This window comes from Sminthopsis crassicaudata, chromosome 5 (assembly GCF_048593235.1).
Source record: "Sminthopsis crassicaudata isolate SCR6 chromosome 5, ASM4859323v1, whole genome shotgun sequence".
Taxonomy (NCBI): domain Eukaryota; kingdom Metazoa; phylum Chordata; class Mammalia; order Dasyuromorphia; family Dasyuridae; genus Sminthopsis; species Sminthopsis crassicaudata.
Window position 1 is genome coordinate 238653554 of NC_133621.1, and position 13168 is coordinate 238666721.

General features: G+C 34.2%; 1 protein-coding gene across 10 annotated transcripts in view; it reads right to left on the reverse strand.

Annotated features, from left to right (window-relative positions):
- Positions 1-373: 373 nt before the first annotated feature.
- Positions 374-13168, reverse strand: part of LOC141544434 (protein bicaudal D homolog 1) — a 347130-nt gene continuing 334335 nt past the window's right edge. For all 10 annotated transcript variants that reach the window (XM_074270604.1, XM_074270603.1, XM_074270606.1 and 7 more), the window contains one exon: positions 374-5802. In XM_074270604.1, coding sequence (XP_074126705.1) covers positions 5715-5802 — 88 coding nt within the window. In that variant the 3' untranslated portion in view covers positions 374-5714. The remainder of the gene's footprint in view (positions 5803-13168) is intronic.

A 13168-nucleotide genomic window follows, 5' to 3' on the forward strand; every position in this document is an offset into this window, starting at 1 on the left:
ATGAGTTTTGAAATCAATCAGTATATAGGATTATTACTATCTAAAAAATTTCCATATCATTTAACTCTGAATGGACAAAACAACATTTTTCAATGAAAAGTTAAAGTATTAAAGCAATGATTATACAAAACAGAAATCAAAGTTTACCAAAAATTGCACCAATATTAATAGTATAAAGAAAGACAAAGAATTCTGAATGGTTCATTAGATATGGAGCATCATGCAAATAAAAACATAATAGATTATTAAGATGTCATAAAACTAATTTTCAAAGACTCAATAAATTGACTAAGTCAAATTATGTTTGAAATTTGTGGCAGCAATTCAGAGGTAATTTATTTCCTCAGAAATCTGTTTTGCAATCATTACTGTGAACTGAAAGAGGAGAATGATTTTTGCTTTTTTTTTTTTTTTTAAATAACTACCAGTATCACAAATAATGGTTCTTCTATAAGATTGGCTAGTTGCTTTTTAACATTTTCCTTACCTTTTTTTTTTTGGTTCTCTGATGTCAAATGTTTATATATAAAAATTGCTTTAATAAGTCATATCTTTATAGAGAGGACTATTAGGTTACTTTTCTAATGTTTCCACTAAGAAACAGTGATTAGCAGGTAATTCTAAAAACTGTCAATTTAAAAAAATCAGAATGTTAGCAGCCAGCAAATAAATACTAATCACACAAAAAGTGATTTGGCCTAACAGTTTATGTCGTCTTCAGTTTTAATAGGTAAACTTTAAATAACTCCACAATAAAAAAGTTTAAAATGAACTGAAGATTAAAGCCATGCATTTCTTTATGTAAAGGGGAACAAGCACATGTATCACATTCCTAATGGAGAAGGAATCACAGGAAAAATAAGAATTCTAAAGGATTTATATGATGATTATGAGAAAACTTACATGACAAAAAAAAATCTCATGCAAACATGTGATATTGCATATTTATAAGTACCTGTGCCGTTAAGCTAAGGTAGTTTTTAAAAAAACTTTTTTGATAGAATATAAATAAGGACAAATCGTTAATAAGGAAATATTTTTGACCCCTGAATATACTATTATGTGTATTAGGAGGACAAAATCTAGATGAATAATAGCTATAATTGTTTTGGGTGTTAACATGATCAAACTGCAAAAGTAAACTATCAGTTGACTTCACCTCCTCAGAATCAGTGTCCCCATCTTAAAAAAAAAAAAAAAAAAAAAAGGTTCTTTTCATAAAGCATTTTGTGGTAGATGATTATCATGGACACAAAATGACTAGTAAACATTTATTTAAAAAAATAAAAAAGGAACTGAGGACATTGTTAGTCTTATATTAGTAATGGTTTATACCATCAACTCTAAGTTAGCAGCTTTCTGAAGAAGTAGGTATTATTTTTCCATTACTTTTCAAACATATTTAAACATAGCAGTTTAGTTTAAATATCTTATATTTATAAAGAAGCAAAACACTAGTTTTTTCCCCCCAAAAAAAATTCCTTCAAATTGAATACTACTTCATATTGACAGTTAATAACACATTTGTGGCCATAAATTGTTTCACTAACAATTCTTAATTCAACCAATTCATAATCCAGAAAAGATTTTTGAAAGATATGTTTTTTTATTGTGGTTAGCAATGAACAGTCAAAGATGGAAATTGATATTCATACTGTAGTAGAAGATACATTTTCCTTTATTTGCTCCTCTTCCTCATACTTTATAATTTTTTTCTTTCTTTCTCTTTTTCCCTTCCTTTCTTCCTTCTTTCCTTTTTCTTTCTTTCTTTCTTTCTTTCTTTCTTTCTTTCTTTCTTTCTTTCTTTCTTTCTTTCTTTCTTTCTTTCTTTCTTTCTTTCTTTCTTTCTTTCTTTCTTTCTTTCTTTCTTTCTTTCTTTCTTTCTTTCTTTCTTTCTTTCTTTCTTTCTTTCTTTCTTTTTTTTTTTTTGGTGCAAGTCATTTGATTCACATGTTCATCATTGACCTTAGGTGGCCATGGTTAAATTTATATTGGAAATAACTTTTCCAAAGAATAAATGTATTCACATCCAGCTAGCTGCTTATATGCTGTCTGTAGGCTCAAATTTCTTTTCTGAAATGGATAATTTTAAAGGTTATTAGGGGAATGTTCACCATTGATTTTCTAAATATGAGTGAACATATTTGTTTTATTGTTTTTTGATAATCGTGGTAGTTTTTCCTATTAATTTCAGTGTTCTGAAAATTACAAAAAGATAGAAAACACTGCTTGATAGAAAGAGGATGAAACAAGGATGCCCATTATCTTGATAGAAAGAAATTATCCTTGTCTATTCTTCAAAAAACAAATACTGGCTAGGTACACTGGAAAAATGCTAAGACTGTTGACTTATTTTTCAAAGATTACTAAGTGTCTTTATATCCAATCTGAGAATTTAAAATATTTTTCTTTTAGATTTCCACAAAATTATTAGAGCTATAATTATATAGAGCTGTAAGGCATAGTACCCTGAAGCTATTTAAATTATACCAAACAACTGTGTCTCTACTCTAAAGGAGATTCCACAAACTTTCATAATAATCCATTTTAATGTAATGTTTACTTGAAAAATATTTTTTAGCTAACCTAAACTTCCCAACTAACCTAACTGTTAATCCTCTTATTTCTTCTTCTGTTCTTAATGATGTAAAACAAAAAATGGTTCATTACCCTTTGTTTAAAACTTCCTCCCTTTGAAGATTCTTCCTTGTCTTCTCCTACCTGAACAAACTCCTTTCTTCCTTAACAGGCATTTTCACAATATTTAGTAATTTTCGTTTTCTTAGCATCCTGAACAATTCTCTTGACTCGGAGCTGACTTGCAGTCAGTAGTTCAGTAAATGATTTCCTTCCTGTCTCATCTTTTCCTATCAATGGACATTACTAATGTACTTCTTTAAAGCAATAACAAAGCAGTTATAGCATCTTTACCTATTGCAATCACTAAATCTTTTCTGTTTTTATTTAGTCAAGGCTTTTTGTTTTTGTTTTTATTTTTATTATTTGTTGCTGTGGGTTATTTCTATTTTTCAAGTTGGCTCTTTTTAATGTTGTAGTTCCTTCAGACAAGTCATACAAAATTTCTGAACCTATATCATCAGCTATAAAGAGTAGTAGTCCTAGATGTTGGTTAAGATCCTATGATTTTATGAATATGAACTGCTTTTCTGTGGAGACATAGATATTCATTTCTAAGTTTTCACATTCCAGCAAGTTTTAGCTAAAATAAGTATTTTGTAAATGCTTCAAAGCAACCTTTTTTTTCCCCCTTTGGCATTTCAAAACAAACTTTTAAATATCAAACATATGCTGTAGAATTAGAGATAATACTTTTATCTGAATTAGAGGGAAGAAACTGTCTTTGCATTTTCTAATGGTTTTGCACTGGGCTATAAATTGAGTCCAGATATATAACAGAGCATTACTGACACATTCACATGTAATTTAAGAATAGTATTTCCTGTAGTATTCCCAGAACCATAGAGGAGAATAATGAGGAAATCTAGGAAGGTGTTCTGAGCTCCTTTTTAAAGGCAAATCTTTCCTCAGGCACAAGAGTGTTTATTTTAAAAATTATATAGCAGCTACGTTACATTGAAGATGGAAACAGCATGATCATGCTTCCTTAAAAAAATACTGACTGTCCAGTAATAAAAATGTACACACTGCTTATGCATGACTCTGGGTGGCCACAGTAAAATAAGATGAACTTGGTAATGCATTGAGAAACAGAAAGTTGTTCTGTTTCATTTTGCTGAAGATTTGTTTTCTAAATTTCTCTGAACCTAAACCTTAATATTTGTTTTGTGCAGAATCTCACCATTTACCTCAAGTTGCCTTTGATAAGTGGTACTGCTGCACATGTTATGCATGAAAGTAAATTCTTTAGTTGTTTTTGGAAATGATGGTTGCTGCTTCTTGATTGGCATATGACAGGGTTACATTTCTGGGGAAAAAAAAGTACTTTATGCCTCAGAATTTTAAAACCATTGAATTTGATATCCCTTAAACTCCTGCATGATTCTAAATTAGCCTCTGTTGTCAATAACCCTATACTAGGTCAGGAGATTACTCACCTGTCTCTGGCATGTATTTGTTATAACTATGCACATGAACTAGTCACTTTATGTTTCTAAGCCTGATTTTCCATATGTAAAATGAGGGAGATGGATTAGATTTGATCTCAAAGTTACTTTTCATGTCTAAATCCATGATTCTGTGAAAAAATGTGGACTATTTTTAGTGTGGAATTTGTAGAGAAGTCATGGATATTGTCACATGAAAATATCAAACCCTTTTTTCTCTAAATAAATTAAGGCTACCCGACTAAGAGCAAGGAATCAGGAGTAAGAACAATTTATGAATAGTACTTAATGAGAAGCCCAAAATTGCTGAATTTTATAGATCAATTAGCTATTTTCCTTGTCTGTCAGGTTATTGTGCAAAATAAAGTCATCTATTTTTGACTAATCGTGTAAATTCAGTACTTTAAATTATGTTCTAGGAAATTTGAAAAGAAACTTAACTAGGAACACTGAACTGTCACTAGAGAATCTGTGTATCATAGGCACCTGAGTATTTGTCATAAGCTGACAATGCACTAAGGTTTATTATTTATTGTTTTTGGCAAGGAAGTTTTGCAAAAAAAAGATCAGCCTTATTTATATCAATTTCATTCCAAACCTTCAACCCTACCTAAGTGAACTAATTTTTTAAAAGATGTTTTTTATACATGTATATCTTTTGATATCTGTACTTATAATCTTTTCACAGGTAAAGACTTACATTGAGACCTTGAATTTTTGAGAGAAAAAAATTAAATGAACACATGATTTTATGTCAAGTTATTTAGCATTCCTTTATGAGTTACCACATAAAAATGGAACAGCACCAGTTCATCTACTTGTCTGAAATTCTAAAAAAAAAAAAAAAAAAAAAAAAAGCATATAATCAAACAATTGAATAAAAGTAACTGATCATGATTAAAATCTTTCTTAGACTTAACAATTGGTTTTCAGTAGGAAATTATTATAAAATTGGTAACTAATAAATAACTAATTAGAAAATAAGTGCATAAACAAACCAGTGCAATACAAAGTTAATATGAATATTCCAATGAACCATATTTTTTTATTTTGTGCAATAAAAATGGCCAAATTCAGGCCAAGTTTAAATAATTAAAATCAAAGTTAATTCAGCTAATTTTCCTTATTTAAACATAAAAAAATTACATATACCCTTTCCACAATTGGTTTATAGTTTACTAACAAAAATTGTGGTGCAAATAAAATAAAAATAAATAAATACCATTGACTGAAAAAAAAAATCTGAATCAGAATTCTGTGGCTGACTGAGGATTATAGGATTTTATGATTTTTCTACCATTTATTTTATTTTGGCTTATTACAGAGATAGAGCCAAGCATCTGAAAACAAAATTTTCTTTTTCTTTCTTTTTTTTTTTAAGTTCTTATCATAGAACATTCTTTATCTAAGTTTGTACATGATCAGAGAAACCATCAAATGTCCTGTCAGTCTGGTCTCTGTACTTGTAAGTACACTTCTCAACTTTCTCTTGATTTCTAGTAGTGTAGAAATGAACCAAGTTTTATTCATGTTCCCAATCGGGCAGAAATGCCTGCTGAATCTTGGGAAGTAGCCTGCATAATGATTGTACAAATTCCATTCCTTTTTTTTGTCTGCTGAAGATGAAGACTAGGGATTAGGAGGCTGAGAGAGACAGTTGAGAGGGGCACATTGAGAGCTGGAATGTGGCTGCTCTTCAGGGAGAATAACATTAGACCTGAAAATAAAACACAGAACAGAACGGAAGAGTAATTAGAAATGTGTATAATGTATAAGGAAAAATTGTACATCATGCTTTAAATAAACACATTTAGTACAAATTTGATATTTAAATCTTAAAATTCAGGAATTTGATGTTGTTTACATAGTTTTCTATAATAACCATGGAAATTTCACTTTGGAGTTTGTTATTGTTAGCTCATTTTTTAGTCAAATCTCCAATAGGGTAGAGTCTATTTAAATATGAAGCATGCCCAAAAAACCAGAGTCCTTTGGAAGAGTCCTAATAAAGGAAGCAAAGAGAACACAGCAAAAAAAAGTTAAATCTTTCCTCATCTTATCTTCCTCCACTTATCATCTCAAAGTCATCCCTTTTTATTTACTAGTATTTAGCTGCTAAGGAAATTCTTATAAGAACTCATTTCTCTGATGGATCCCAAAACTTCTGAATAATTCACTAACAAAACAATCTGTTTGTGAGGATAGATCTTTAGAAGTCTTTTTTAACTTAGAATAATATCCTCTATCCTGTTCAGAATGGCAGTGTGAATATTACAAAAGTATTTAATTGGTTTCTTTCTTGGTACCTACAGCAATTTACCAAGCAGTCATCAATAAGGGAGATGCAACAAATATGTTTATGAGATACCGATAAGGTGGTTGAAAAAAATCAATTTTTGTGTAAGCTTTTTTGCTCTTCAAGTATAGCCTTTTTTTCTCTTTCAGTTTCAGCCTTTATAAATTTCTCAGACACTTTCTTCTTTCTTTAAAGTTTTTTTTTTTTTAAGCTGCATTACTTCTTTTCAGTCTCATAAAAACTTTTATGCCTATTTTAAAGATGTCTACATGGTACAGTGGAAAGAATGCTAGAATTAGAATCAGGAATATCTGGGTCCACATCCTACCTCAGACACTACAAACCGGTGGTGTGAAACTCAGGCAAGGCTTGACCTCTGTCAGTTTCTTTAGCTGTAAAATGGAAATAATAATAACATCTACCTCCCATGGTTGTTGTGAGGATTGTGAGAAATGGGCCTTTATTTGGTTTCCACAGTTGTGAAATGAAATTGAAGAAATGAAACTTCAATTAGAAAACTGAAACCCACAAGGACATCAAAGAAAAATCAAGAGCGGAGGTTACCTTCCCCCAAAAGAATGTAAGCTCTTTGAGGGCAGGGACTGACTTTTGTAATCAGGGGTGATGGCCTGAGATTTGAAAAGAATCTTTTGTGTTTTCTCCTTAGCCCTTCTGTTATCTTCTCCTTTCTAAAATGTAGGTGTCCTTTAGATCAGGAACTGAATATGTAAGATTCATGTTGTGTAATTTCTGTAACATCTAATTAATGGGGAATCAGGGGAAGGACTTGTGCGGCAGGATGAGAATTAAATGCTGCTTTTGGAGTTTCAAAGGTGTGTCTACTCACCTAGGCACCCATTCTTGCAAGAATGTACAATAAATCTCACCTGCATTCACCATTGAATCAGTGGAGTTTTTGGTAAGATATTTTGCTTTTTACAAATGAGGGACCATTCAGGATCCAGATATTATGGACCTTCAACAGCTGGTGGCCCCATTGAAGGACAAGGAGATGCATCCCGTGGATTTCAGTGGTTTCATGGCCCGGTTCTGGGTCCTCCTCTCATAGACTGTTCAAGATCCCAGGACTATGTTGATAAGGCCACTGAATCAGGAAGGGAAATAGAAGAGGTTTTGCAGCAGCCAGGCAACTCTGCACAAACCAATGGTAAGAATGCAGGCTATCTAGTATTGTCTTTAGTTGCTGGAGCCATTTTACGGGATCTGAGGTGTCAAACATTAGTAAGATTGGGGATTTAATGGTGCCAAGGGAACCCCTGGGCCATACCTCTGATATGGTACTGGAAGAGAGGGGATATCAGGAAATCTAGAATTGAGGAGTGATCTGGGATCACCGGAGTGTGGAAACTTTCATGCTGAAGTGCAGGAAGGATCTGCTCAAGAGAAATTTATGAGAAACTCTAGAGGAGAAGTAAAGATGTGGGGTCCAGGAGAGAAGAGGTTCTTCAGGAACTAAGGAAGGAACAACTCTATATTAGAAAGAAAAGGAATTTAAAAGCAGTTTGTGTGAGAGTGAGTCTATGTTTTGTTTACAAAGGAAAATTACAAAGGAATTACAAAGGAAAAGACCTGGTCATTTGGGAATTTAAAAGTATTGTTTGGTATCTCTATTTTAAGACATCTCTATTTTAAGGCATCTTGATGCAAACGAATCTGAATTTTTCTTAAAAGTTATGCTTTCAAGCTTTTCTCCTTAGAGAGGATTGAGAATGATCATGATGTAAATTTTGTCCTCTTTAATCTGTGAGAGAAGGGTGATTCAGGGTCCTAAACTCTCCCCTGGGAGGAGCACACCCTTCTATCCATAAGAGAAACATCCTAAGTAATCTCATTCAATTGGATATCAATTGGAGATCTCTGCCTGAAGCATAGTGAATAGTCCTCTATTGAATGGCTCCAAGTGCTCCCCATCCCCAGGCCAAAATTTACCTATATACCAAGGGTTAGTCAAACCAATCTTCACAGATGTCCTAACAGGTCCTTGCCCACTGCTGAGATATTCTATGCTTAGTGTAACCCACCTTTGCTATAGCTAAAAAAATTCCTTGCTCACTAAGAAGTCTGTCTTCCTAGCAAGCTGACTTCTTAATGTAATTAAATCCCATTCTTTGCCACAAACTTTATGCATGTATTCATTGGGGTTTCCAAATTCTTTCACAAAGCCAGCTACCGGCCAAGGGGATCTCATTGCTATTAGGGGATCTCTTTCTCTCTATTCTCACACCTCACTATTTGCACCTCTTCATTCAGGGCTGCTGCATATGGACTTGAATTGAGTCCAGCCTTTAAGAATAGTAAGCTCCTCCAAAACCCTATGCTCAGTCTCAGTTTTCTCTCTACGTGGATTTCTACATTCCCCAATACCCCAGAGTCTCAAAAACAATTCTCAGAGGACTCTAGATTCTGTAAAAAGGTGTGGTCTATCTCTATGTGGCTTAAGAAAATCTAAGGAAATCCACTTTGCATGTTAAAATATTTCCCCCTTTTTAATATTGCAGTCCACTTAGGGAAGAATATAAAATTTAGGGAAGAGAGATAGGAGTAATTGCCATTTTGTTCTCAGGAGCTCCATCTCAGGTCTTAAATAGTTTACTGCCATTTCAATGATTCTGAGGAGTATAAAAGAATGAAGTTTTTTAGGAAGTTTACCCTGGCATGAAGAAAGTAAGACTGAATCAGGAAGAATTAAGCCAAGGATAATTACTGATGAATTCAAGGCTAAAAATCTAGTTCTGGATTTGGGTCATTTCTACTGTGCTGAGTAAATATTATTGCATAAGTTACACCAGAGAGGCACTGAAGGGAATAACAGAATAGTTAGATGCTACTAGAAGAATGGCATGGGAAAACAGAATGACTCTAGACAGTTATTGACAGGAAAAGGAGGAACATGCATTACAGCTGGAGGTAGCTTCACTCTTAGTACAGCCCTTTCAAAAGAGTCAGCAGAGAATGCAAGGATTAATTATCCATTCTGTGTAAGGAGATCTTTGCAGTGTGATAGAAAATGATGTAAGAATTAGCCAAATTTAAGGGGTTAAGAAAAAATGTGGAAACCAAATTATTAAAAAAGAAAAAAGGGGGAAGTTGTGAGAAATGTGCATTCATTTGGTTTCTACAAGTATGAAAATTAAATTGAAGAAATGAAACTTAAATTAGAAAACAAATCCACAAAGTCATCAAAGAATAATCAAGCTTGAAAGATATCTCCCTCCAAAAGAATTTAAAAGAAATTAAGGGATTTGCTTAAGATCAAACTGATGAGGTGCTGAATGGTGGGTTAGTGAGAAACTAAAAAATTAATCCCTGAGGCAAGCGGGGAGGAGGCACTGATAAAAAATCAGTTCACTGGAGATGTCTCCAGTCAGAAATGCAACTTGAGTCAAATCTGTAAGATCTACCCTCTGTGCAGGTCTTGGGACAGCTTCACCTTGCCATGTCCTGTCAGAAATTCCAATCGTGTCCCTTAAGTTAAATTTTCCCTATAAAATCTATTTGTGAGCCATCTCGTGACTGTTGCCTTCCTTTGGGTCTCTGCCTTGGTACCTTACCTCATGGTGTCTTTCTCTTTACTCCTTCCCCATGTCACGTGGTATCTATCCTAACTCCACTATGCTTCCCAACCCCACTTTCTCTTCTTACAGCTAACTCTTTTAGGGTACTAAGTCCCTTCAAGGATTTAGTCTGCCAGCTAAGGACATGCCCCAATCTCATGGGGGATCCTTTCTACTGGTAATTGTGAGTTCCACTGAGGAACTTGGCTTTCATATGCTCTCCTACTCTATTTCATATTTCCGAGATCTATGTATCCCTTTATTTTGTTGGTAACTGATTCCCCTAAATAAATCTTTTCCCCAAAAAAATGATCATTGTGAATTATTCACATGCCCCAAACCCCAACTTTTGGTGACTACCACCATCTTGTGACTACATCACCCATATCAACACAGCTGAAAAATGACAGATGCAGAATTAGTTTCAAATAAAAGTTCACTGTACTTAGCCTCTTCGCTCTGAACTCCTTGAGACAAACTACTGAGTCTGTCTATTTTATTCTAATAGATTCTGTTCTAATTCTAATATTTAGCTATTCTAATCTAATCTAATAATAATAACCTAATATTCTAATAATTACACTGTAATGATTGCTGTTGCAATTTCACCCAATAAACTAAACTTATCTGCTCATTTCTGAATTCCATAGGAACACCTGTTCTCATTTTCCCCTTGAACCATTTCCCTTCCTGATGACAGATGTGTACTCCTCTCTCTTCTTCATGGTTTGCCAATTAAATAACATTGGTTCTGAAAAAAGAGTATGTGTGGAATAGAGAGATAAGGTGAGGAACTTACAGGAATGTATGAATTCTTTCTCTGTATTTTATTTTCATTATTTCTGTGTTTCCCCCATGACCTGTATAATATGTGCAGGCCCGTATTTACTTAACCTGAGCTGATGACATGTATTTGACATTTATTGATATTTAGTCTATTAGCTTGACCACTATCTGCTTGATTAAGCATGAAGGCCTGATTTTCTGTTTCCTAGAAATCAGGTGATTTCAAGGAAACAGAAACCTTCCATTCCAATTTCTCCAAATAGCAACAACCAATTAGATGCCTCCCCTTGCCCTTCTCAATGCTCTCTTACTTGTGATGTAATCTCTTATATAAAAGCTATGTATCTTTACTACTTCTTTAGCCCTCCTATCTTGAGCTTTCTCTTTCTTATCTCGTGATGGGACAGCTCATCCTCCAGAGTTTTAATAAACAACTTTTCTGCTATCTACTGAGTGATCTTTGAGTAGTCATTCTGGGTAAGGGTCTTCTACATCCCTCACAGGTATATTATTGAATTGGTTTTTTGCTTCTGTAAGAAATGTTTGAGTACTTGTTTGGTTTCCACAATTATAAAAATTAAATTGGAGAAATGAAACAAATTAGAAAACTGAAACCCACAAGGACATCATGTGGGTGGTCAGAAAAGAGGTTCAAAAGAATTTAAGAATATAACCTCTTTAGGGGTAGGGACTGGGTTTTGTGATTGGGAATGGTGTCTGAAATTTAAAAGGAACCTTTTGTTCTTTTCCCTTAGCTCTGCACAGCTGAAGCCCACTTGATACATTTACGTTCTTTTACCACATGTCCCCTTTGCGACTGGGGACAGGAGAAAGGCAAGACTATAATTCTCCCTCCCTGTTGAGCAAACATCTTTGTTTTGAGCTCCTTTGTAGCTGGGGAAATTCCCATCTAACCTCTGAAAAGCCTGGGGAGTTGGGGACAGAACTCCACTTCAGGATCTTTATAAACTTACTGAGAACTGTTCAGCTTTGCATTCCCTGGCTGAAGCAGTTTTGGTGGACTGTGGGTGTGTCCTTTCTCAGGAGAAAGTAATAAATTCCTCTTTGCCTCTCCCAAACAAATTACTGATTAATTGGAGGGAGGGGCAGTGACTCTTAACACACACCTCTAAATTGTTATATTATACCATAATAAATTTGAACATCCCATTTAGACTGTAAGTTACTAGAGAACTAGAACCATTTTTGCTTTTCTTTGTATTCTGAGCATTTAGCACAATGCCTGCTACAGGTGCTTAATAAATGTTCATTTATTGAATTGATCAACTGATCAAGTAAATTAAATGGGAGGGGACGATTTACAGGGGGAGGAATTGATCTCAGGAGAAGTATCCACACATGGGAGCCACAGAACTAAAAAGTTTAAGAGATGGTGATTAAAGGCAGAAAAATGATTATTACTTTAGTAAATGTTTTTATTTTCTTTCTTTCCCAAGAAATACTTCTTAATCCAGTGACAAAAATTTAATTTTAGCCATATAAATATGACAGAGGTGAATCCTGAAAACTTTCCTCTGACAGAGACCCACCCTTCAGGGCAGTTAAATGGTTTCATTCTGTTGGAAATTTTGGTGGGCACTAGCTGCATCCTCTGTTGAGTAGCTAGCTGTACCTTTTATTGAGTTGAAGATTAGCTCAGGCCCACTCCCAGTGGAATTTAAGTCCTACTTGAACTTAAGTGGTCTCATTCAGTTGGAGATCTGGGCCTGATATTTCTATTGAATGGCTTGAAACTCCAAAATAAGTACTTCCTTTTCAACTGGAAATGTAGGCCTGGGGACATTGACAACATTGAGGGATTCTCCTTCAATTTTGAATGGAAGCTCCAGCCTCAGACTGCTATAAAAGACAATTCTGAACTCCAAATATCTGCAGAAGTCTGAAGCAGGATTATGCCTTGCCTAGGAACCTCTCTTCTTGGCACAGCCAGGACTCTTGCCCTCTGTGAAGATATTCTCTTCTCAGTGTTAACCTTTATTTCCCTAACAGGACCACTTGCCACTAAGAAGTCTGTCTTCCTAGCAAAGCTGGCTTCTCAGTGCCAATATAAAATCCCTTTTGCCATTCAGACTTTTTGGGCTTCCGAATTCTTTCATGTTGGACCTGTGCACCAACCAGAGGGGATTCTCACATCTCAATTCTCTACCACTAGTACCTCATCAAATACACTTAAACACTTTGCCTCCTAATATAATTAGATGTAGAGCTAGCAAGAAAAAGATGTTGGACAAAAATATACTATGTACATTTCCCCAAGTCTTTTTTTTTTTCTTTACTACAAGTAAAATATAAATTTAAGCTCCACATCTAATTATACTTTTCTTTGTCAAACTATCTCTGAAAAGAGAAATGCCTTTTCAGTTTCCCTTCATCTAGCCCCTCCTATTTAAAGTGAAACAAAACCT